Raw genomic sequence first — 26,404 nt, 5'->3', positions numbered from 1 at the left:
CAGCGTGGCCGACTTCGTGATCGAGTTCAAGACGTTGGCTGTGGAGAGTGGGTGGAACGAGGAGTCTCTGCAAGCGGCCTTTACCAGGGTCTGTCGGAGCAGCTCAAGGATGAGTTGATCTCCTATCCGGAGCCTAGTGACCTGGACAGCTTGGTAGCCTTGTCTATTCGGGTGGATAATCGAGTCCGAGAGCGAAGGAGGGAGAAGCAATGGGGTCCGTCCAATCGATCAGCTTCTCAGTTCCCAGTCGGGTCGGGTGGTGGACCAGAACACGCCGATCATTCTCCACCACAAAGGATTAGTGGAGAGGTCCTCTCTCCCGATTCTGAACCCATGCAAGTGGGGCGGCACGGGTTAACCAAGGAGGAGCGTCAACATAGACGTAAGACCAACTGCTGCCTCTACTGTGGTAGCTCGGGACATTACATCTCCACTTGTTCCCGGCGGTCGTCAAACTGCCCGGCTCGCTAAAGTTGGGAGGACTTTTTAGCGAGCCAGTTTCAACCTCTCAGTACCTCTGTCAGACCCCCGTTTCCCGGCTACCCTTGTGAACAGGAATCAGAGCTTAGCGATTAACGCTTTTATCGATTCAGGTGCCGATGGAAGCTTTCTTGATGCCGAGTTGGTGGAACAGCTGGGGCTTTCCAAGGAGCAATTGCCGGAAGCCATTGAAGCGACCACTCTGAACGGCAGTAGTCTGGCACGTATCACGATGAGGACTGAACCGGGTTAAGATGCGGTTGTCGGGAATCATTCTGAGATGATTTCATTCTTCATTCTGCCGCCTTCCCATGTTCCTCTGGTCCTTGGATACCCCTGGCTGAAGGAACACAATCCCACGTTCGATTGGGTGACGGGCAAGGTAACGAGTTGGAGCCTTGATTGTCATGCTAACTGTCTCAAGACTGCCTGCCCCCATTCGGTTCCCAGTCAGGTGATTGAGGCTAAACCCCCCAGATTTGTCCCTGGTTCCCGAGACATATCACGATTTGGGGGAAGTTTTCAGTAAGCAGAAGGCTCTGTCACTCCCTCCCCACCGACCATATGATTGTGCCATCAACCTGTTCCCTGGAGCTGTCTACCCCAAGGGAAGGTTATACAGTATCTCCCGACCTGAACGTGAGGCTTTGGAGACCTACATCAAGGAGTCCCTAGCTGCTGGTCTCGTTCGTTCCCTCGTCATCACCCCTGGGGGCAGGATTCTTCTTTGTGGGTAAGAAGGATGGCTCTCTTCGACCGTATTGATTATCGGGGTTGAATGACATCACGGTCAAGAACAAGTATCCCCTGCCCTTGATGAGTTCTGCCTTCGACTCCTTACAGGGTGCTACGGTGTTACACCAAGCTAGACCTACGCAATGCGTATCACATGGTCCGGATCAGAGAGGGGGACGAGTGGTTGACGGGTTTCAATACACCGATGGGTCACTTCGAGTATCAGGTGATGCCGTTTGACTGACCAATGCTCCAGCGGTATTCCAGAGTATGGTGAACGACGCCCTGAGAGATATGATCGGTCTCTTTGTGTTTGTTTACCTGGATGACATTCTGATCTTCTCGAAGGAACCTTCCGACCACGTCCAGCATGTCCGGCAGGTTCTGCAGCGATTGTTGGAGAATCGCCTGTTCGTGAAGGCCGAGAAGTGCGAGTTTCACGCCCACACGACATCCTTTCTCGGGTACATCATCTCCAGGGGAGAGATTAGGATGGACCAGGAGAAGGTTAGAGCGGTTCTGGAATGGGCCCAGCCCGGACGAGATTGCAGCTCCAGAGATTTTTGGGGTTTGCGAATTTCTACCGCAGACTCATCCGGGATTACAGCCGTGTGGCCGCTCCGTTAACTGCCTTGACTTCCAGTATCAGGACCTTCAAGTGGAATCCGGAGGCGGATCGAGCGTTTCTGGATTTGAAGAGGCGATTCACCAACGCACCGATTCTCTCTCAACCGGACACGGCCCGTCAGTTCGCCGTTGAAGTGGACGCGTCTGATGTGGGAGTTGGCGCCATCCTGTCGCAGCGATGCTCCACGGACAGTAAACTCCATCCCTGCGCCTACTACTCGTCGCCTTTCGCCTGCGGAGAGGAATTACGATGTGGGTAACCGGGAGCTTCTCGCGGTGAAACTTGCCTTGGAGGAGTGGCGCCACTGGTTGGAGGGGGCGGAGCAACCGTTTATTGTCTGGACTGACCACAAGAATCTTGCTTACGTGCAATCGGCTAAACGCCTCAACTCCCGCCAGGCCAGGTGGGCGTTGTTTTTCGGACGATTCAAGTTTTCCCTGACGTTCCGACCTGGATCTAAGAACGGCAAGGCGGACGCCTTGTCCCGGATGTTCTCCAAGACGGAGGAGAGTGGGTCCAAGACCGAGACAATTTCTCCCCGGAACTGCGTCGTGGGGAGCAGTTATGTGGAAGATTGAGGAGGAGGTGCTGGCGGCCCTTCGGACTCAGCCCGGTCCCGGTAACGGTCCACCCGGGTCGGTTGTTTGTGCCTGAGTCGGTTCGTCCTGCTGTCCTCAAATGGTCCCACGCCAGCAAGATGGCTTGTCACCCTGGCGTGGCTCGGACAATGGCGTTTCTTCGCAGACGTTTTTGGTGGCCTGCCATGGCCGAGGATACTCGGGGTTTTGTTGCTGCCTGTCCAGTGTGTGCGCAGAATAAGAGTACCAATCGGCCCAGCTCTGGACTACTTCACCCCCTTCCTATTCCCCGCGACCATGGTCGCATCTGGCCCTGGACCCCGTCACTGGGTTGCCCGCTTGAGGGGGAACACGGTCGTTCTGACTATCGTGGACAGATTCAGCAAGTTCGCCCACTTTGTGCCAATTGCCAAGCTTCCCTCTGCCTCGGAGACGTCCGAGATCCTGGTTAGGGAGGTTTTCAGGGTCCACGGTTTGCCCAGTGATATCGTTTCCGACCGTGGCCCTCAGTTTACCTCTCTGCTGTCTGGAAGTCCTTCTGTTTGGCCATTGGAGCTACAGTCAGTCTCACATCTGGTTTTCACCCCCAATCCAATGGTCAGGCGGAGCGAGCCAACCAGAAGATGGAATCCACGCTACGCTGTCTGGTCTCTTCCAACCCCACCTCCTGGGTCTCTCAGTTGCCTTGGGTTGAGTATGCCCACAATACTCTCCCCTACATCTGCCACTGGGATGTCTCCCTTCCAGTGCCTGTATGGCTACCAACCTCCCCTGTTCCCTTCTCAGGAGAAGGAGCTCTCAGTGCCTTCTGTTCAGGCCCATATTCGCCGTTGCCACCGGACCTGGCATCGGGCCAGAAAGGCACTCCTTAGAGTTTCGGACCGGTATCAGCTCCAGGCGAATCGTCGCCGGATCCCCGCCTCCCACCTATACCATCGGAGATAGGGTTTGGTTGGCCACACGGGATCTTCCGTTACGGACTGAGTCTAGGAAGTTGTTACCGAAGTTCATTGGTCCGTTTGTGGTGGAGAAGGTGATCAATCCAGTGGCAGTTCGACTCAAACTACCGAGGACGCTCAGAGTCCATCCCACCTTTCATGTCTCCTGCCTCAAGCCTGTTTTCCTCAGTCCTCTGTTGCCTCCTCCCGCCTCCCCTCCTCCTCCTCGGATGATCGGAGGTGGTCCTGCCTACACGGTGCGACGCATCATGGATTCCAGACGGCGGGGCCGGGGTTTCCAGTATCTCGTGGACTGGGAGGGTATGGTCCTGAAGAGAGGAGTTGGATTCCGCGGCGACAGATCCTAGATGCTGACCTCATCCGTGACTTCTACCGCCTCCATCCTGGCGCTCCGGGAGTCCCGCCCGGTGGCGTTAAATCGGAGGGGTACTGTAACGATCCCGGCAGTCTGAGTCGGGTCCTGTCTGTGGACTAGTTTTTCTGTTCGTGATCTCCAGTTTCCCGAGGGTTCGGGAACGCTCCGGGGAGCTCTCTTGATTTCCGCACCTGCATCCCATCAGCAATCTGCACACCTGGTCCTGATCATCACCCTTCTTAGGCTCTGGCCTAACATCCATTCCCTGCCGGATCATTAGCCATGAACAGTAGGTTTACCAGAGTATCAGTCTTAGAGCCTAGCGTTAGTTTTGTTGTTTTTGCACCTTGTTGGTTTGTTGCTTACTTACCCCCGTTTTGTTCCATCTGCAGTCACCCGTCCGGAACCTTCATCCAACCTCTGCCTGGTGGTCGGCGGCTGCCGACCCAGGATGGGATCAACCACTGCACCCCCAACAACTAATCAACGCCGCCCGCTCTGTTCCCTGGATTATTCAGCATCACTCTTGAATTTGTAATAAACACTCACCTTCGTTTCAACTTACCTTGTCCTGGTCTGCTTCTGGGTTCTGGCTTAGCAACTCGTGACATAGTCTCTGTCCAGTAGAGAGTGTTAGAGAAGAAGAAGAGATCATATGTAATAGTCTCTGTCCAGTAGAGAGTGTTAGAGGAGAAGAGATCATATGTAATAGTCTCTGTCCAGTAGAGAGTGTTAGAGAAGAAGAGATCATATGTAATAGTCTCTGTCCAGTAGAGTGTTAGAGAAGAAGAAGATATCATATGTAATAGTCTCTGTCCAGTAGAGAGTGTTAGAGAAGAAGAGATCATATGTAATAGTCTCTGTCCAGTAGAGAGTGTTAGAGAAGAAGAGATCATATGTAATAGTCTCTGTCCAGTAGAGAGTGTTAGAGAAGAAGAGATCATATGTAATAGTCTCTGTCCAGTAGAGAGTGTTAGAGAAGAAGAGATCATATGTAATAGTCTCTGTCCAGTAGAGAGTGTTAGAGAAGAAGAGATCATATGTAATAGTCTCTGTCCAGTAGAGAGTGTTAGAGAAGAAGAGATCATATGTAATAGTCTCTGTCCAGTAGAGAGCGTTAGAGAAGAAGAGATCATATGTAATAGTCTCTGTCCAGTAGAGAGTGTTAGAGAAGAAGAGATCATATGTAATAGTCTCTGTCCAGTAGAGAGTGTTAGAGAAGAAGAGATCATATGTAATAGTCTCTGTCCAGTAGAGAGTGTTAGAGAAGAAGAGATCATATGTAATAGTCTCTGTCCAGTAGAGAGTGTTAGAGAAGAAGAGATCATATGTAATAGTCTCTGTCCAGTAGAGAGTGTTAGAGAAGAAGAGATCATATGTAATAGTCTCTGTCCAGTAGAGAGTGTTAGAGAAGAAGAGATCATATGTAATAGTCTCTGTCCAGTAGAGAGTGTTAGAGAAGAAGAAGAGATCATATGTAATAGTCTCTGTCCAGTAGAGAGTGTTAGAGAAGAAGAGATCATATGTAATAGTCTCTGTCCAGTAGAGAGTGTTAGAGGAGAAGAGATCATATGTAATAGTCTCTGTCCAGTAGAGAGCGTTAGAGAAGAAGAAGAGATCATATGTAATAGTCTCTGTCCAGTAGAGAGTGTTAGAGAAGAAGAAGATATCATATGTAATAGTCTCTGTCCAGTAGAGAGTGTTAGAGAAGAAGAGATCATATGTAATAGTCTCTGTCCAGTAGAGAGTGTTAGAGAAGAAGAGATCATATGTAATAGTCTCTGTCCAGTAGAGAGTGTTAGAGAAGAAGAGATCATATGTAATAGTCTCTGTCCAGTAGAGAGCGTTAGAGAAGAAGAAGAGATCATATGTAATAGTCTCTGTCCAGTAGAGAGTGTTAGAGAAGAAGAAGAGATCATATGTAATAGTCTCTGTCCAGTAGAGCGTGTTAGAGAAGAAGAGATCATATGTAATAGTCTCTGTCCAGTAGAGAGTGTTAGAGAAGAAGAAGATATCATATGTAATAGTCTCTGTCCAGTAGAGAGTGTTAGAGAAGAAGAGATCATATGTAATAGTCTCTGTCCAGTAGAGAGTGTTAGAGAAGAAGAGATCATATGTAATAGTCTCTGTCCAGTAGAGAGTGTTAGAGAAGAAGAGATCATATGTAATAGTCTCTGTCCAGTAGAGAGCGTTAGAGAAGAAGAAGAGATCATATGTAATAGTCTCTGTCCAGTAGAGAGTGTTAGAGAAGAAGAAGAGATCATATGTAATAGTCTCTGTCCAGTAGAGCGTGTTAGAGAAGAAGAGATCATATGTAATAGTCTCTGTCCAGTAGAGAGTGTTAGAGAAGAAGAAGATATCATATGTAATAGTCTCTGTCCAGTAGAGTGTTAGAGAAGAAGAAGATATCATATGTAATAGTCTCTGTCCAGTAGAGAGTGTTAGAGAAGAAGAGATCATATGTAATAGTCTCTGTCCAGTAGAGAGTGTTAGAGAAGAAGAGATCATATGTAATAGTCTCTGTCCAGTAGAGAGTGTTAGAGAAGAAGAGATCATATGTAATAGTCTCTGTCCAGTAGAGAGTGTTAGAGAAGAAGAGATCATATGTAATAGTCTCTGTCCAGTAGAGAGTGTTAGAGAAGAAGAGATCATATGTAATAGTCTCTGTCCAGTAGAGAGTGTTAGAGAAGAAGAGATCATATGTAATAGTCTCTGTCCAGTAGAGAGCGTTAGAGAAGAAGAGATCATATGTAATAGTCTCTGTCCAGTAGAGAGTGTTAGAGAAGAAGAGATCATATGTAATAGTCTCTGTCCAGTAGAGAGTGTTAGAGAAGAAGAGATCATATGTAATAGTCTCTGTCCAGTAGAGAGTGTTAGAGAAGAAGAGATCATATGTAATAGTCTCTGTCCAGTAGAGAGTGTTAGAGAAGAAGAGATCATATGTAATAGTCTCTGTCCAGTAGAGAGTGTTAGAGAAGAAGAGATCATATGTAATAGTCTCTGTCCAGTAGAGAGTGTTAGAGAAGAAGAGATCATATGTAATAGTCTCTGTCCAGTAGAGAGTGTTAGAGAAGAAGAAGAGATCATATGTAATAGTCTCTGTCCAGTAGAGAGTGTTAGAGAAGAAGAGATCATATGTAATAGTCTCTGTCCAGTAGAGAGTGTTAGAGGAGAAGAGATCATATGTAATAGTCTCTGTCCAGTAGAGAGCGTTAGAGAAGAAGAAGAGATCATATGTAATAGTCTCTGTCCAGTAGAGAGTGTTAGAGAAGAAGAAGATATCATATGTAATAGTCTCTGTCCAGTAGAGAGTGTTAGAGAAGAAGAGATCATATGTAATAGTCTCTGTCCAGTAGAGAGTGTTAGAGAAGAAGAGATCATATGTAATAGTCTCTGTCCAGTAGAGAGTGTTAGAGAAGAAGAGATCATATGTAATAGTCTCTGTCCAGTAGAGAGCGTTAGAGAAGAAGAAGAGATCATATGTAATAGTCTCTGTCCAGTAGAGAGTGTTAGAGAAGAAGAAGAGATCATATGTAATAGTCTCTGTCCAGTAGAGCGTGTTAGAGAAGAAGAGATCATATGTAATAGTCTCTGTCCAGTAGAGAGTGTTAGAGAAGAAGAAGATATCATATGTAATAGTCTCTGTCCAGTAGAGAGTGTTAGAGAAGAAGAGATCATATGTAATAGTCTCTGTCCAGTAGAGAGTGTTAGAGAAGAAGAAGAGATCATATGTAATAGTCTCTGTCCAGTAGAGAGTGTTAGAGAAGAAGAGATCATATGTAATAGTCTCTGTCCAGTAGAGAGTGTTAGAGAAGAAGAAGAGATCATATGTAATAGTCTCTGTCCAGTAGAGAGTGTTAGAGGAGAAGAGATCATATGTAATAGTCTCTGTCCAGTAGAGAGTGTTAGAGAAGAAGAGATCATATGTAATAGTCTCTGTCCAGTAGAGTGTTAGAGAAGAAGAAGATATCATATGTAATAGTCTCTGTCCAGTAGAGAGTGTTAGAGAAGAAGAGATCATATGTAATAGTCTCTGTCCAGTAGAGAGTGTTAGAGAAGAAGAGATCATATGTAATAGTCTCTGTCCAGTAGAGAGTGTTAGAGAAGAAGAGATCATATGTAATAGTCTCTGTCCAGTAGAGAGTGTTAGAGAAGAAGAGATCATATGTAATAGTCTCTGTCCAGTAGAGAGTGTTAGAGAAGAAGAGATCATATGTAATAGTCTCTGTCCAGTAGAGAGTGTTAGAGAAGAAGAGATCATATGTAATAGTCTCTGTCCAGTAGAGAGCGTTAGAGAAGAAGAGATCATATGTAATAGTCTCTGTCCAGTAGAGAGTGTTAGAGAAGAAGAGATCATATGTAATAGTCTCTGTCCAGTAGAGAGTGTTAGAGAAGAAGAGATCATATGTAATAGTCTCTGTCCAGTAGAGAGTGTTAGAGAAGAAGAGATCATATGTAATAGTCTCTGTCCAGTAGAGAGTGTTAGAGAAGAAGAGATCATATGTAATAGTCTCTGTCCAGTAGAGAGTGTTAGAGAAGAAGAGATCATATGTAATAGTCTCTGTCCAGTAGAGAGTGTTAGAGAAGAAGAGATCATATGTAATAGTCTCTGTCCAGTAGAGAGTGTTAGAGAAGAAGAAGAGATCATATGTAATAGTCTCTGTCCAGTAGAGAGTGTTAGAGAAGAAGAGATCATATGTAATAGTCTCTGTCCAGTAGAGAGTGTTAGAGAAGAAGAAGAGATCATATGTAATAGTCTCTGTCCAGTAGAGAGTGTTAGAGGAGAAGAGATCATATGTAATAGTCTCTGTCCAGTAGAGAGTGTTAGAGAAGAAGAAGAGATCATATGTAATAGTCTCTGTCCAGTAGAGTGTTAGAGAAGAAGAGATCATATGTAATAGTCTCTGTCCAGTAGAGAGTGTTAGAGAAGAAGAGATCATATGTAATAGTCTCTGTCCAGTAGAGAGTGTTAGAGGAGAAGAGATCATATGTAATAGTCTCTGTCCAGTAGAGTGTTAGAGAAGAAGAGATCATATGTAATAGTCTCTGTCCAGTAGAGAGTGTTAGAGAAGAAGAGATCATATGTAATAGTCTCTGTCCAGTAGAGAGTGTTAGAGAAGAAGAAGAGATCATATGTAATAGTCTCTGTCCAGTAGAGAGTGCTAGAGAAGAAGAGATCATATGTAATAGTCTCTGTCCAGTAGAGAGTGTTAGAGAAGAAGAAGAGATCATATGTAATAGTCTCTGTCCAGTAGAGAGTGTTAGAGAAGAAGAAGAGATCATATGTAATAGTCTCTGTCCAGTAGAGAGTGTTAGAGAAGAAGAAGAGATCATATGTAATAGTCTCTGTCCAGTAGAGAGTGTTAGAGAAGAAGAGATCATATGTAATAGTCTCTGTCCAGTAGAGAGTGTTAGAGAAGAAGAAGAGATCATATGTAATAGTCTCTGTCCAGTAGAGAGTGTTAGAGAAGAAGAAGAGATCATATGTAATAGTCTCTGTCCAGTAGAGAGTGTTAGAGAAGAAGAGATCATATGTAATAGTCTCTGTCCAGTAGAGAGTGTTAGAGAAGAAGAGATCATATGTAATAGTCTCTGTCCAGTAGAGTGTTAGAGAAGAAGAGATCATATGTAATAGTCTCTGTCCAGTAGAGAGTGTTAGAGGAGAAGAGATCATATGTAATAGTCTCTGTCCAGTAGAGAGTGTTAGAGGAGATGAGATCATATGTAATAGTCTCTGTCCAGTAGAGAGTGTTAGAGAAGAAGAAGAGATCATATGTAATAGTCTCTGTCCAGTAGAGAGTGTTAGAGAAGAAGAGATCTTATGTAATAGTCTCTGTCCAGTAGAGAGTGTTAGAGAAGAAGAGATCATATATAATAGTCTCTGTCCAGTAGAGAGTGTTAGAGAAGAAGAAGAGATCATATGTAATAGTCTCTGTCCAGTAGAGTGTTAGAGAAGAAGAGATCATATGTAATAGTCTCTGTCCAGTAGAGAGTGTTAGAGAAGAAGAGATCATATGTAATAGTCTCTGTCCAGTAGAGAGTGTTAGAGAAGAAGAAGAGATCATATGTAATAGTCTCTGTCCAGTAGAGAGTGTTAGAGAAGAAGAGATCATATGTAATAGTCTCTGTCCAGTAGAGAGTGTTAGAGAAGAAGAAGAGATCATATGTAATAGTCTCTGTCCAGTAGAGAGTGTTAGAGGAGAAGAGATCATATGTAATAGTCTCTGTCCAGTAGAGAGTGTTAGAGAAGAAGAAGAGATCATATGTAATAGTCTCTGTCCAGTAGAGAATGTTAGAGAAGAAGAGATCATATGTAATAGTCTCTGTCCAGTAGAGAGCGTTAGAGAAGAAGAGATCATATGTAATAGTCTCTGTCCAGTAGAGAGTGTTAGAGGAGAAGAGATCATATGTAATAGTCTCTGTCCAGTAGAGTGTTAGAGAAGAAGAGATCATATGTAATAGTCTCTGTCCAGTAGAGAGTGTTAGAGAAGAAGAGATCATATGTAATAGTCTCTGTCCAGTAGAGAGTGTTAGAGAAGAAGAGATCATATGTAATAGTCTCTGTCCAGTAGAGAGTGTTAGAGGAGAAGAGATCATATGTAATAGTCTCTGTCCAGTAGAGAGTGTTAGAGAAGAAGAAGAGATCATATGTAATAGTCTCTGTCCAGTAGAGAGTGTTAGAGAAGAAGAGATCATATGTAATAGTCTCTGTCCAGTAGAGAGTGTTAGAGAAGAAGAAGAGATCATATGTAATAGTCTCTGTCCAGTAGAGAGTGTTAGAGAAGAAGAAGAGATCATATGTAATAGTCTCTGTCCAGTAGAGAGTGTTAGAGAAGAAGAAGAGATCATATGTAATAGTCTCTGTCCAGTAGAGAGTGTTAGAGAAGAAGAGATCATATGTAATAGTCTCTGTCCAGTAGAGAGTGTTAGAGAAGAAGAAGAGATTGTCACGGTTCAGACAGACGACCAGAGGACCACAATTGCGTCACACCAGAAAGTTTATTAAACTTAAGGGAAAAGGGGAGTAGGGAGTGAATGAAGGCTCCAGGGGTAACAGGGATCCCGTCCAATGCGCTGGGTCTGTGCCCCCCCCAGTGGCAGCGATGCGTCCTATGAAGCCGGTGGTGGGTGGTCCAGAAGTCCTGGGGGGAGACACAGACACAACAGGGCGGAATGAAACCAGGCAGCAGTACAGTTCAAGGGAAATCCAAAATACGTAGTAGCAAGGCAGAAGGCTGGTCAGAGTTACCGGGATTGAAGAGTAGTCAGGAGTCGTAATGGCAGAAGCAGGTCTGGATCTCCTGAGGCAGAAGAGTATCCAAAAGACAGGCAGGTCCGGGGTCACAAAACCAGGGTGAGCCAGAAGCGCGAGCAAACAGGTTCCGGGTGTGAGCTTTGCAGACGATCTGACACCGGAGAGCTGAAAGACAGGGCCTTAAATACTGGGAGAGGTAGTGGGTAATGCAGCGCAGCTGGCAGAGTAATTAGAGCAGAGCAGAGCAGGGACAGGTGGAGCTAGTTAGGCTGAGTAGAGAGAGTGGTGAGCAGAGTGGAAGAAAATTAAGGTGGTAACCCGGTGGAGTGAGAGGCTCATGACAGAACCCCCCCAAGGGACGGCCCCAGAAGTCCCAAGAGCAACACCACGCCGGGCGGGAGGAGGGGAGCCGGAGGAGGGCTAGAACTCCTCCGAACGGTCCGAGCGAACGTCCTCAACCTCGGAGGAAGCCGGAGGGCCGTGGTCGGGAGATGGGACAGGTCCCGAGACAGGATCAGGCACAGGACAGGAAGCCGAGCGGGCAGGACGGTTAGGGACCCCTCTGGGGCGGCCCCTACGGATTGCAGGTTGATCAGGATGCCGTTGGTGGAAAGCGGTGATGAGAGTCCTATCCACAATCCGACTAGCTGGCACCCAGGTCCTCTCCTCAGGTCCATAGCCCTCCCAGTCAATGAGGTACTGGAGACCCCCTACCCCTCCGTCTGGACCGAAGCAGGCGGCGGACGGTGTAAACCAGACCACCATCGACGAGCCGTGGAGGAGGAGGACAAGGCGCAGCAGGGACCAGCGGACTCTCATGGATGGGCTTAATCTTAGACACATGGAAAGTGGGGTGCACCCTCAGGGAATTAGGCAGTTGGAGCCGGACAGCAGTTGGGCTAATCACTCTTATGATAGGGAATGGGCCAACGAACCGAGGTGCCAGCTTCTGCGACTCCACCCTGAGTGGCAGGTTCTTCGATGACAACCACACCCTTTGACCAACATGGTAGGTGGGAGCAGGAATTCTCCGACGGTTGGCCCCGGTAGTGTAGCTGGCAACGGATCTGAGGAGTGTGGCTCTAGCTTTGTTAAACACCCTCTCTGAGACCATGGTAGCATTCTGGGACATTGGAGAGGTCAGGAGCGGAGTTAGTAGGTACTGGCCGAGGGGGTAGTGCGGCAGCAAGCAGGCAGGTTCGGTGGCAGTCCTCTCCCCACTCCCTGATCACCCCGGTCACCCAGTCGAGCTGAGGGTTGTGCCGGGCGGAGCCATGGGTAACCCAGGATGAGGGGTTGGCCTGGAGAGGGGAGCAGGTGAAACTGGATAGTTTCTTGATGGTTTCCGGACAGACCCATCGAGACCGGGGCCGTGACATGAGTGACCGATCCGAGTAAGTGTCCGTCCAGTGCCCGGGCAGGAATAGGAGGTGTCAAACAGAGGTTCTCCAGTCCCAGTTGGCGTGCCAGCTTGATGTCCATTATGTTGGCTTCGGCGCCAGAATCCACCAGAGCAGCCAGGGTGTGAGTAGAGTCAGAGAGGCGGAGGTGAACTTGCAGCAGGGGTTTGCGGTCGGAGGACTGGATGGTCATTGAACTCAACCGGACTCCCCCTATGCCCGGTGAGCTTCGGCCCTTTAAAGGGCAGGTTACCACACGATGTCCATCACCTCCACAATAGAGGCAGAGGTTTGAGGTGAAGCTGTCGCTGGCGCTCTGCAGGAGTGAGAGAGGCTCGCCCAATCTCCATAGGCTCAGACTGATCAAGCTGACCTGGGTGAGTGGCAGTAGATGACAGGAGCCCAGTCGGATCTCTCCGAATGCCGGTAGTAGGTGGGCCTTGGCGCCCCCTCTCACGACGACGGGTCTGTATCCTTCTGTCGATCCTGACAGTCAGTGCGATGGCTTCATCAAGAGTGGAAGGCAGTTCATGGGAGACCAACTCGTCCTGATATAGTCAGCCAAACTATGGAAGAACGCGTCCACCAACGATGGTGTGTTCCAAGAACTTCGTCTAGCCAGGGTTCGGAAGTCGATGGAATGGTCTGCGACTGTACGTCTGCCTTGTCGAATACTGAACAGTTCACGAGACGCCTCTGCGGTTGGTGAATCCAGGTCAAACACCTTCAGCATCTCCTCAGCAAACAGGTCGAAGGTTGCACATGCGGGGGTTTGACGTTCGAACTCTGCTGTTCCCCAGAGTCGAGCTCGGCCCGTCAGGTGAGTGATGGCATACCCAACTTTAGCCCCCTCCGTGGCGAAGGTCCTTGGCTGCAAGGAGAACTGAAGTCGGCAGCTAGTCAGGAATGGCCGGACCTGGGTTGAATCGCCGTTGAACCGCTCGGGGTTTCCAATCTTGGGTTCCGGAGCAGCGGCTGCAATGACCGGGGCAGGTAACTCGGGGGCAGGGCTGGTGGGCAGACTGGCTGGGGTCAGGTTGGTGAGGAGTTGAATGATCATGGCGAGTTGTTGTTGCTGCTGCTGGGACTGCTGCTGGTGCTGCTGGAACTGCTGATGCTGTTGGTGGCCGACCTGAAGCAGAGAGGTGATGTCGCCGCTCATGCGGCCAGCTCTCTCTCAGTGTGTTCCAGGCGTAGCATGGCGGTGGGTTGCTCAGGTTCTTCGGTTTCCATGTCGGGGGAAGTGTGCGCTGAGTCCATAATGGTCAGATCGTACTGTCACGGTTCAGACAGACGACCAGAGGACCACAATTGCGTCACACCAGAAAGTTTATTAAACTTAAGGGAAAAGGGGAGTAGGGGAGTGAATGAAGGCTCCAGGGTAACAGGGATCCCTCCAATGCGCTGGGTCTGTGCCCCCCCAGTGGCAGCGATGCGTCCTATGAAGCCGGTGGTGGGTGGTCCAGAAGTCCTGGGGGAGACACAGACACAACAGGGCGGAATGAAACCAGGCAGCAGTACAGTTCAAGGGAAATCCAAAATACGTAGTAGCAAGGCAGAAGGCTGGTCAGAGTTACCGGGATTGAAGAGTAGTCAGGAGTCGTAATGGCAGAAGCAGGTCTGGATCTCCTGAGGCAGAAGAGTATCCAAAAGACAGGCAGGTCCGGGGTCACAAAACCAGGGTGAGCCAGAAGCGCGAGCAAACAGGTTCCGGGTGTGAGCTTTGCAGACGATCTGACACCGGAGAGCTGAAAGACAGGGCCTTAAATACTGGGAGAGGTAGTGGGTAATGCAGCGCAGCTGGCAGAGTAATTAGAGCAGAGCAGAGCAGGGACAGGTGGAGCTAGTTAGGCTGAGTAGAGAGAGTGGTGAGCAGAGTGGAAGAAAATTAAGGTGGTAACCCGGTGGAGTGAGAGGCTCATGACAGAGATCATATGTAATAGTCTCTGTCCAGTAGAGAGTGTTAGAGAAGAAGAAGAGATCATATGTAATAGTCTCTGTCCAGTAGAGAGTGTTAGAGATGAAGAGATCATATGTAATAGTCTCTGTCCAGTAGAGAGTGTTAGAGAAGAAGAGATCATATGTAATAGTCTCTGTCCAGTAGAGTGTTAGAGAAGAAGAGATCATATGTAATAGTCTCTGTCCAGTAGAGAGTGTTAGAGGAGAAGAGATCATATGTAATAGTCTCTGTCCAGTAGAGTGTTAGAGAAGAAGAGATCATATGTAATAGTCTCTGTCCAGTAGAGATTGTTAGAGAAGAAGAGATCATATGTAATAGTCTCTGTCCAGTAGAGAGTGTTAGAGAAGAAGAGATCATATGTAATAGTCTCTGTCCAGTAGAGAGTGTTAGAGAATAAGAGATCATATATAATAGTCTCTGTCCAGTAGAGAGTGTTAGAGAAGAAGAAGAGATCATATGTAATAGTCTCTGTCCAGTAGAGTGTTAGAGAAGAAGAGATCATATGTAATAGTCTCTGTCCAGTAGAGAGTGTTAGAGAAGAAGAGATCATATGTAATAGTCTCTGTCCAGTAGAGAGTGTTAGAGAAGAAGAGATCATATGTAATAGTCTCTGTCCAGTAGAGAGCGTTAGAGAAGAAGAGATCATATGTAATAGTCTCTGTCCAGTAGAGAGCGTTAGAGAAGAAGAGATCATATGTAATAGTCTCTGTCCAGTAGAGAGTGTTAGAGAAGAAGAAGAGATCATATGTAATAGTCTCTGTCCAGTAGAGAGTGTTAGAGAAGAAGAGATCATATGTAATAGTCTCTGTCCAGTAGAGAGTGTTAGAGAAGAAGAGATCATATGTAATAGTCTCTGTCCAGTAGAGAGTGTTAGAGAAGAAGAGATCATATGTAATAGTCTCTGTCCAGTAGAGAGAGTGTTAGAGAAGAAGAGATCATATGTAATAGTCTCTGTCCAGTAGAGAGTGTTAGAGAAGAAGAGATCATATGTAATAGTCTCTGTCCAGTAGAGAGTGTTAGAGAAGAAGAGATCATATGTAATAGTCTCTGTCCAGTAGAGAGTGTTAGAGAAGAAGAGATCATATGTAATAGTCTCTGTCCAGTAGAGAGTGTTAGAGAAGAAGAGATCATATGTAATAGTCTCTGTCCAGTAGAGAGCGTTAGAGAAGAAGAGATCATATGTAATAGTCTCTGTCCAGTAGAGAGTGTTAGAGAAGAAGAGATCATATGTAATAGTCTCTGTCCAGTAGAGAGTGTTAGAGAAGAAGAGATCATATGTAATAGTCTCTGTCCAGTAGAGAGTGTAGCCAGTATGAAAATGTATGCACTCACTTAACTGTAAGTCGCTCTGGAAAAGAGCGTCTGCTAAATGACTAAAATGTATAGTATAGTGTATAGTATACCTAGTCCAGCTCTATCGCTGAGAGAAACAACACAGTCCTATATATATAGTGTAGTGTATAGTATACCTAGTCCAGCTCTATCGCTGAGAGAAACAACACAGTCCTATATATATAGTGTAGTGTATAGTATACCTAGTCCAGCTCTATCGCTGAGAGAAACAACACAGTCCTATATATATAGTGTAGTGTATAGTATACCTAGAGCCTCTTACCTTCAGGTGTTCTGGTCTTGTTCTGGTCACTCTGTTGAGCCCCCGCCCCCTCTGACATTTATGAGATAAGGGTCATCAGAGACAAGTCACATGCCATAAGAAAATGTTCCCTGAAAAAGCTGTTAAATATACAGTATAATAAGACCTACCATTCGGTAATGGTTGGCTTGTTCCTGCTGCACTCCCAGGCTGTGTCCTCCCTCCGTCTCTCTCTTCTGTCCTCTCTCCATCTCTCTCTCCGGTCCTCTGTCCATCTCTCTCTCCGGTCCTCTGTCCATCTCTCTCTCCGGTCCTCACACCATCTCTCTCTCCGGTCCTCACTCCATCTCTCTCTCCGGTCCTCACTCCATCTCTCTCTCCGGTCCTCACACCATCTCTCTCTGCGGTCCTCACTCCATCTCTCTCTCCGGTCCTCACTCCATCTCTCTCTCCGGTCCTCACACCATCTCTCTCTGCGGTCTCCTCTGTGCATCTGTCCTGAGGTCTGTTGAGATCCTCTGGCACTTCACTCTCCTCTTCTCCCACTCTCTCCACCTCTTCTTCCTCCTCCCCCCCCCCTCCCTGCTGTGTCTCTGTATCTCCCAGCTCTGGTTCAGTTTGTCCCTCCTGGGGTTCCATCGTGTCTTCCTGCAGAACTTTCTCCTCCTCAGCCTCCCTTCTGGCCTTCTCCTGTGTCTCTGGAGGAACACACAGGAACAAACACACACACAAAAGTGTAAAGGGATATTGATTGGTTGGTTGGTTAATTGATTGATAGAGAAAACTATAGAGAAAACACCTTTAGTGGCCTGTGTCTTCCATCTCTCTCTGTTCTGATAAACCTGTTCATTCCACAGAGCCTTGAAGTTGTTCAGGTCCACAGCCAGTAGAGAATAATGTCCAGTAGGACTGCCCTCTGACCCTGTACTCTTTACACTACCACGCTTAGCATCCTCACAGCGAATAGTGTTTAGACTGGAGTGGAGTGGAGTGGAGTGGAGTGGAGTGGAGTGGAGAGGAGTGGAGTGGAGTGGAGGGAGTGGAGTGGAGAGGAGAGGAGAGAGAGGAGAGGAGAGGAGAGGAGAGGAGAGGAGAGGAGAGGAGAGGAGAGGAGAGGAGAGGAGAGGGAGAGGAGAGGAGAGGAGAGGAGAGGAGAGGAGAGGAGAGGAGAGGAGAGGAGAGGAGAGGAGAGGAGAGGGAGAGGAGAGGAGAGGAGAGAGGAGAGGAGAGAGGAGAGGAGAGGAGAGGAGAGGAGAGGTTGACAGGAAGAAGACCGTTAGTTAACTGAGACTGGAGCACTAGAGGAGACAGAGTTTCTACAGGGTTGACAGGTGGAAGACAGTGAGGTTGACAACTCTCCTTTAAAGCAGGGAGTGGGTCCTGTGTTTGGGATAACAGCAGTGTTCAATCCTTCTCAGACTCGACCACACAGCGTATATAACAGGGTATAACAGGGTATAACAGGCTATAACAGGGTATAACAGGGTATAACAGACTATAACAGGCTATAACAGGGTATAACAGGGTATAACAGACTATAACAGGCTATAACAGGGTATAACAGGCTATAACAGGGTATAACAGACTATAACAGGGTATAACAGGGTATAACAGGGTATAACAGGCTATAACAGGGTATAACAGGGTATAACAGGGTATAACAGGCTATAACAGGGTATAACAGGGTATAACAGGCTATAACAGGGTATAACAGGCTATAACAGGGTATAACAGGCTATAACAGGGTATAACAGGGTATAACAGGGTATAACAGGCTATAACAGGGTATAACAGGGTATAACAGACTACAACAGGCTATAACAGGCTATAACAGGGTATAACAGGCTATAACAGGGTATAACAGACTATAACAGGCTATAACAGGGTATAACAGGCTATAACAGGGTATAACAGGCTATAACAGGGTATAACAGGGTATAACAGGGTATAACAGGCTATAACAGGGTATAACAGGGTATAACAGACTATAACAGGCTATAACAGGGTATAACAGGGTATAACAGACTATAACAGGCTATAACAGGGTATAACAGGCTATAACAGGGTATAAAGACTATAACAGGGTATAACAGGGTATAACAGGGTATAACAGGCTATAACAGGGTATAACAGTGACCCAGTGCCACACACTGATAGGTCCAGAAGATACACTATGTTGGCGATGCTCTCTTTTCCTACAGGGTCTGAGGAGAAACAGGAAGCAGGAAGTAGAAGCAGGAAGTGTGGTACCTGGAGCGTCTGAACCCTGCCAGGCTGAGTGACGCCTCGTCGATGAGAGGAATGACAATCTTCTCCGTCATGTCTGTCAACACAGTGAAGGTTGGAACCACGATGTAATCTATAAACCCTGGAGACAGACACATGGAGACTATTAGGCCAGTGGGATAAACAATTCTACAGCCCAACTAACATTTCATCTATTTACTGGTAATGACTCATTTAGCAGAGCGTACTGGTCCCCCGTGGGAATCGAAACCACAACTCTGGCGTTGCAAGAACCATGCAAGAACCATGCTTTACCAACCGAGGCACATGACCACCCACAACTCTGGCTCGAGTGCCTGACTGCTGAGATCCTGGAGTTGGCTTTTAATTGTCGTCGGGTAAGCTTGGCTTTATACATAGCTTGGGCTTTGTCGAGTAAAGCTTAAACTATGTATTTAGATTGTTGTTGGGTATTGTAGGTAGTTATCGTGGTTTGTTGTATGTAATTATTGTAGGTTAGTATTGTATTCGGCTGTGCCGGGTGTAGCAAAAAGCTAGCTGGCTAACCCACCACCTGGACTAGCTGGCGAGTAGCTATTAGCAACGGTATAGTTGTTTCACGCCTGAGAGTGCCTGTAATTACGCCAGCTGGCTGCCTACAATAATTACATACAATAATTGCCTACCATTCAGCTGTTTTCTAACCTCATTGTCTGAACCGTTAACGTTAGGTAGCAAGTGGCTACTGTGCTTGAAATTTAGCTAGCTTGTTGCTACCTGGATAGCTACTAAACAATAGCTGGAACGACCGAGCGAACAGACGCGAACTGGCTGAGTCAATTCAGTGGCTAGCTTTGCACTTGGCTAGCTAACAGTAGCTGCTAGGGGTAAGTCATAACCTACATTTGTGTTTTGTTTTTTTACATATTGATAGCCCGAGTCGTTCAAGGAATTCGGGACATGGGTGACTAGTTAACGTTAGTTTGGCTCTCTCTGTGTGTTCGTGCCGTGAAAGGAGGGGTTCTTCTTTGTCTGAAAGCAATGGCTAGCTAGTTTGCTAACTATTCTAGCTAACTAACTGGCTGAATAAGTTGACGACGGACTCGCTCAAGCTGTCGGGACTAACCCACAACGTTAGACACGGACACGAACGATCTGCTTGCGTGTTGATACACTGGTGGTTTGTTATGGCCGGCATGCTAGCTGGCTGTGGCGTCTTATGACGAGGTGCCCGGACGATCTTCACGGAATAATACTGCACCTAGTTAGCTAGCTGAATAAACTAAGTTAGTCTATTCCTAGAAAACATTGAACTGCTGTAGTTTACTACAATTATAGTTTCTGAGGTGGAAGTTGGGAGAGTTATATTTGGGGGTTGTGGTGAGGGAGGCCCCGCTCTCTCCTTTCCCAGATGTTTAGTTCATTTCATTCCGATCTCCTCTGCATTATTGTAGCCATTTGCTGCAGCCTGTAAACTATGCCTCTGCCTATCCCTGTTCTCTCCTCTCCGCACAGGCTACACAAACGCCTCACACCGCGTGGCTGCTGCCTCTCTAACCTGGTGGTCCCTGCACGCACCTCCCACGTGGAGTTCCAGGTCTCAGGCAGCCTCTGGAACTGCCGTTCTGCTGCCAACAAGGCAGAGTTCATCTCAGCCTATGCTACCCTCCAGTCCCTCGACTTCTTGGCGCTGACGGAAACATGGATTACCACTGAAAACACTGCTACTCCTGCTGCTCTCTCCTCGTCTGACCATGTGTTCTCGCATACCCCGAGAGCATCTGGTCAGCGGGGTGGTGGCACAGGAATCCTCATCTCTCCCAAGTGGACATTCTCAATTTTTCCCCTGACCCATCTGTCTATCTCCTCATTTGAATTCCATGCTGTCACAGTCACTAGCCCATTTAAGCTTAATATCCCTGTCATCTATCGCCCTCCAGGTTCCCTTGGAGAGTTCATCAATGAGCTTGACGCCTTGATAAGTTCCTTTCCTGAGGATGGCTCACCCCTCACAGTTCTGGGGGATTTCAACCTCCCCTACGTCTACATTTGACTCATTTCTCTCTGCCTCCTTCTTTCCACTCCTCTCCTCTTTTGACCTCACCCTCTCACCGTCCCCCTACTCACAAGGCAGGCAATACGCTTGACCTCATCTTTACTAGATGCTGTTGTTCTACTAATCTCACTGCAACTCCCCTCCAAGTCTCCGACCACTACTTTGTATCCTTTTCTCTCTCCCTCTCCTCCAACACTACTCACTCTGCCCCTACACAGATGGTAATGCGCCGTCGCAACCTTCGCTCTCTCTCTCCCGCTACTCTCTCCTCTTCCATCCTATCATCTCTTCCCTCTGCTCAATCCTTCTCCCTCCAATCTCCTGATTCTGCCTCCTCAACCCTCCTCTCCTCCCTTTCTGCATCCTTTGACCTATCCTGTCCCCTATCCTCCCGGCCGGATCGGCACCCCTCCAGCTCCGTGGCTTGATGACTCATTGCGAGCTCACAGAACAGAGCTCCGGGCAGCTGAGCGGAAATGGAAGAAAACTAGACTCCCTGCAGACCTGACATCTTTTCACTCCCTCCTCTCTACATTTTCTTCATCTGTTTCTGCTGCTAAGGCCACTTTCTACCACTCTAAATTCCAAGCATCTGCATCTAACCCTAGGAAGCTCTTTGCCACATTCTCCTCCCTGCTGAATCCCCCCTGTCGTTCTCCGCTAACATCAAGGCGGTGACCCGATCCTGTAGGTTCATGCTCTACAACATTCGGAGAGTACGACCCTGCCTTACACAGGAAGCGGCACAGGTCCTAATCCAGGCACTTGTCATCTCCCGTCTGGATTACTGCAACTCGCTGTTGGCTGGGCTCCCTGCCTGTGCCATTAAACACCTACAACTCATCCAGAATGCCGCAGCCCGTCTGGTGTTCAACCTTCCCAAGTTCTCTCACGTCACCCCGCTCCTCCGCACACTCCACAGGCTTCTAGTTGAAGCTCGCATCTGCTACAAGACCATGGTGCTTGCCTACGGAGCTGTGAGGGGAACGGCACCTCCGTACCTTCAGGCTCTGATCAGTCCCTACACCCAAACGAGGGCATTGCGTTCATCCACCTCTGGCCTGCTGGCTCCCCTACCTCTGCGGAAGCATAGTTCCCGCTCAGCCCAGTCAAAACTGTTCGCTGCTCTGGCACCCCAATGGTGGAACAAGCTCCCTCACGACGCCAGGACAGCGGAGTCACTCACCACCTTCCGGAGACATTTGAAACCCCACCTCTTTAAGGAATACCTGGGATAGGATAAAGTAATCCTTCTACCCCCCCTTCCCCCAACCCCCCCCCCCCCCCCCAAAAAAAAGAAGAAAAAAAAGAAAAAAATTGTAAAGTGGTTATCCCACTGGCTATAAGGTGAATGCACCTATTTGTAAGTCGCTCTGGATAAGAGCGTCTGCTAAATGACATAAATGTAAATGTAAATGAAAATCTGATCCATATTGCAAATCATCAATTTTTTGTGACAATTTTTTTTGTTGTAGATTATATAGGGTTTTGATTTTCTTTTTTTTATGGTTTGTCTAGAGACGAGCAGTTATCTGCATTCTAAAGGTGCAACCACAGACACAAAGCCATGCTCTGTTTGTTTCTATGGCAGCGGTATAGCTGAGCCTAATCAGACCTGCTTGTGCTAATGGTGTGAATGACTTTGCTGGTGATGCATGCCCCTCAAATGGTTCAAATTTAACAACAGCCTGAGCACACTGGACAAGAATCAACCATGTGTAACCATTATCTGACCGCCACTAGTGCTCCCAAGTCAACCGTCCAGACCAACCATGTGTAACCATTATCTGACCGCCACTAGTGCTCCCAAGTCAACCGTCCAGACCAACCATGTGTAACCATTATCTGACCGCCACTAGTGCTCCCAAGTCAACCGTCCAGACCAACCATGTGTAACCATTATCTGACCGCCACTAGTGCTCCCAAGTCAACCGTCCAGACCAACCATGTGTAACCATTATCTGACCGCCACTAGTGCTCCCAAGTCAACCGTCCAGACCAACCATGTGTAACCATTATCTGACCGCCACTAGTGCTCCCAAGTCAACCGTCCAGACCAACCATGTGTAACCATTATCTGACCGCCACTAGTGCTCCCAAGTCAACCGTCCAGACCAACCATGTGTAACCATTATCTGACCGCCACTAGTGCTCCCAAGTCAACCGTCCAGACCAACCATGTGTAACCATTATCTGACCGCCACTAGTGCTCCCAAGTCAACCGTCCAGACCAACCATGTGTAACCATTATCTGACAGCCACTAGTGCTCCCAAGTCAACCGTCCAGACCAACCATGTGTAACCATTATCTGACCGCCACTAGTGCTCCCAAGTCAACCGTCCAGACCAACCATGTGTAACCATTATCTGACCGCCACTAGTGCTCCCAAGTCAACCGTCCAGATACCTTCCAAAGGTCACGTTTAAATCAAGTTGAGTAAATCTCATTATAGTTTATCATGGATGTTGTATTGTTGTGGTATGAAGGGCAATGGACATGGAAATGTATCACATATTACTACTTATTACGCAACCGTCTGTGACTGGGCCACCATGGATGACTTGCGGTCAGGGTTAGGGTTGTGACTGGGCCACCATGGATGACTTGCTGTAAGGGTTAGGGTTGTGATTGGGCCACCATGGATGACTTGCTGTCAGGGTTAGGGTTGTGACTGGGCCACCATGGATGACTTGCTGTAAGGGTTAGGGTTGTGATTGGGCCACCATGGATGACTTGCTGTCAGGGTTAGGGTTGTGACTGGGCCACCATGGATGACTTGCGGTCAGGGTTAGGGTTGTGATTGGGCCACCATGGATGACTTGCTGTCAGGGTTAGGGTTGTGATTGGGCCACCATGGATGACTTGCGGTCAGGGTTAGGGTTGTGACTGGGCCACCATGGATGACTTGCGGTCAGGGTTAGGGTTGTGACTGGGCCACCATGGATGACTTGCTGTCAGGGTTAGGGTTGTGATTGGGCCACCATGGATGACTTGCTGTCAGGGTTAGGGTTGTGATTGGGCCACCATGGATGACTTGCGGTCAGGGTTAGGGTTGTGATTGGGCCACCATGGATGACTTGCTGTCAGGGTTAGGGTTGTGATTGGGCCACCATGGATGACTTGCTGTCAGGGTTAGGGTTGTGATTGGGCCACCATGGATGACTTGCGGTCAGGGTTAGGGTTGTGATTGGGCCACCATGGATGACTTGCTGTCAGGGTTAGGGTTGTGATTGGGCCACCATGGATGACTTGCTGTCAGGGTTAGGGTTGTGACTGGGCCACCATGGATGACTTGCGGTCAGGGTTGTGATTGGGATTGGGCCACCATGGATGACTTGCTGTCAGGGTTAGGGTTGTGATTGGGCCACCATGGATGACTTGCTGTCAGGGTTGTGATTGTGATTGGGCCACCATGGATGACTTGCTGTCAGGGTTAGGGTTGTGATTGGGCCACCATGGATGACTTGCTGTCAGGGTTAGGGTTGTGATTGGGCCACCATGGATGACTTGCTGTCAGGGTTAGGGTTGTGACTGGGCAACCATGGATGACTTGCGGTCAGGGTTGTGATTGTGATTGGGCCACCATGGATGACTTGCTGTCAGGGTTAGGGTTGTGACTGGGCCACCATGGATGACTTGCTGTCAGGGTTAGGGTTTTGACTGGGCCACCATGGATGACTTGCTGTCAGGGTTAGGGTTGTGATTGGGCCACCATGGATGACTTGCTGTCAGGGTTAGGGTTGTGACTGGGCCACCATGGATGACTTGCGGTCAGGGTTAGGGTTGTGACTGGGCCACCATGGATGACTTGCTGTCAGGGTTAGGGTTGTGATTGTGCCACCATGGATGACTTGCTGTCAGGGTTGTGATTGTGATTGGGCCACCATGGATGACTTGCTGTCAGGGTTAGGGTTGTGACTGGGCCACCATGGATGACTTACTGTCAGGGTTAGGGTTGTGATTGGGCCACCATGGATGACTTGCTGTCAGGGTTAGGGTTGTGATTGGGCTACCATGGATGACTTGCAGTCAGGGTTAGGGTTGTGATTGGGCCACCATGGATGACTTGCGGTCAGGGTTAGGGTTGTGACTGGGCCACCATGGATGACTTGCGGTCAGGGTTAGGGTTGTGACTGGGCCACCATGGATGACTTGCTGTAAGGGTTAGGGTTGTGATTGGGCCACCATGGATGACTTGCTGTCAGGGTTAGGGTTGTGACTGGGCCACCATGGATGACTTGCGGTCAGGGTTAGGGGTTGTGATTGGGCCACCATGGATGACTTGCTGTCAGGGTTAGGGTTGTGATTGGGCCACCATGGATGACTTGCGGTCAGGGTTAGGGTTGTGACTGGGCCACCATGGATGACTTGCGGTCAGGGTTAGGGTTGTGACTGGGCCACCATGGATGACTTGCTGTCAGGGTTAGGGTTGTGATTGGGCCACCATGGATGACTTGCTGTCAGGGTTAGGGTTGTGATTGGGCCACCATGGATGACTTGCGGTCAGGGTTAGGGTTGTGATTGGGCCACCATGGATGACTTGCTGTCAGGGTTAGGGTTGTGATTGGGCCACCATGGATGACTTGCTGTCAGGGTTAGGGTTGTGATTGGGCCACCATGGATGACTTGCGGTCAGGGTTAGGGTTGTGACTGGGCCACCATGGATGACTTGCTGTCAGGGTTAGGGTTGTGATTGGGCCACCATGGATGACTTGCTGTCAGGGTTAGGGTTGTGACTGGGCCACCATGGATGACTTGCGGTCAGGGTTAGGGTTGTGACTGGGCCACCATGGATGACTTGCTGTCAGGGTTAGGGTTGTGACTGGGCCACCATGGATGACTTGCGGTCAGGGTTAGGGTTGTGATTGGGCCACCATGGATGACTTGCTGTCAGGGTAGGGTTGTGACTGGGCCACCATGGATGACTTGCGGTCAGGGTTAGGGTTGTGACTGGGCCACCATGGATGACCTGCGGTCAGGGTTATGGTTGTGACTGGGCCACCATGGATGACTTGCTGTCAGGGTAGGGTTGTGATTTGGCCACCATGGATGACTTGCTCTCAGGGTTAGGGTTGTGACTGGGCCACCATGGATGACTTGCTGTCAGGGTTAGGGTTGTGATTGGGCCACCATGGATGACTTGCTGTCAGGGTTAGGGTTGTGATTGGGCCACCATGGATGACTTGCGGTCAGGGTTAGGGTTGTGATTGGGCCACCATGGATGACTTGCTGTCAGGGTTAGGGTTGTGACTGGGTCACCATGGATGACTTGCGGTCAGGGGTTGTGACTGGGCAACCATGGATGACTTGCTGTCAGGGTTAGGGGTTGTGATTGGGCCACCATGGATGACTTGCTGTCAGGGTTAGGGTTGTGACTGGGCCACCATGCATGACTTGCGGTCAGGGTTAGGGTTGTGACTGGGCCACCATGGATGACTTGCTGTCAGGGTTAGGGGTTGTGATTGGGCCACCATGGATGACTTGCTGTCAGGGTTAGGGTTGTGATTGGGCCACCATGGATGACTTGCTGTCAGGGTTAGGGTTGTGACTGGACAACCATGGATGACTTGCGGTCAGGGTTGTGATTGTGATTGGGCCACCATGGATGACTTGCTGTCAGGGTTAGGGTTGTGACTGGGCCACCATGGATGACTTGCTGTCAGGGTTAGGGTTGTGACTGGGCCACCATGGATGACTTGCTGTCAGGGTTAGGGTTGTGATTGGGCCACCATGGATGACTTGCTGTCAGGGTTAGGGTTGTGACTGGGCCACCATGGATGACTTGCGGTCAGGGTTGTGATTGTGATTGGGCCACCATGGATGACTTGCTGTCAGGGTTAGGGTTGTGATTGGGCCACCATGGATGACTTGCTGTCAGGGTTGTGATTGTGATTGGGCCACCATGGATGACTTGCTGTCAGGGTTAGGGTTGTGATTGGGCCACCATGGATGACTTGCTGTCAGGGTTAGGGTTGTGACTGGGCAACCATGGATGACTTGCGGTCAGGGTTGTGATTGTGATTGGGCCACCATGGATGACTTGCTGTCAGGGTTAGGGTTGTGACTGGGCCACCATGGATGACTTGCTGTCAGGGTTAGGGTTGTGACTGGGCCACCATGGATGACTTGCTGTCAGGGTTAGGGTTGTGATTGGGCCACCATGGATGACTTGCTGTC

The 26,404-nt window shown here is 48.4% G+C and overlaps 1 protein-coding gene across 1 annotated transcript in view; it reads right to left on the bottom strand.

Moving 5' to 3' along the window:
• Window positions 1-16,402: 16,402 nt before the first annotated feature.
• LOC121557245 (calcium/calmodulin-dependent 3',5'-cyclic nucleotide phosphodiesterase 1A-like) overlaps window positions 16,403-26,404 on the bottom strand; it is a 111,188-nt gene continuing 101,186 nt past the window's right edge. The window contains exons 13-16 of the mRNA XM_045224905.1: window positions 18,195-18,312; window positions 16,744-16,919; window positions 16,531-16,642; window positions 16,403-16,442 (exon numbers count right to left, since the gene is read on the bottom strand). Coding sequence (XP_045080840.1) covers window positions 16,403-16,442; window positions 16,531-16,642; window positions 16,744-16,919; window positions 18,195-18,312 — 446 coding nt within the window. The remainder of the gene's footprint in view (window positions 16,443-16,530; window positions 16,643-16,743; window positions 16,920-18,194; window positions 18,313-26,404) is intronic.

Source organism: Coregonus clupeaformis, chromosome 14 (genome assembly GCF_020615455.1).
Source record: "Coregonus clupeaformis isolate EN_2021a chromosome 14, ASM2061545v1, whole genome shotgun sequence".
NCBI classification, from domain to species: domain Eukaryota; kingdom Metazoa; phylum Chordata; class Actinopteri; order Salmoniformes; family Salmonidae; genus Coregonus; species Coregonus clupeaformis.
This window is presented reverse-complemented; position numbering and strand designations above follow the sequence as displayed.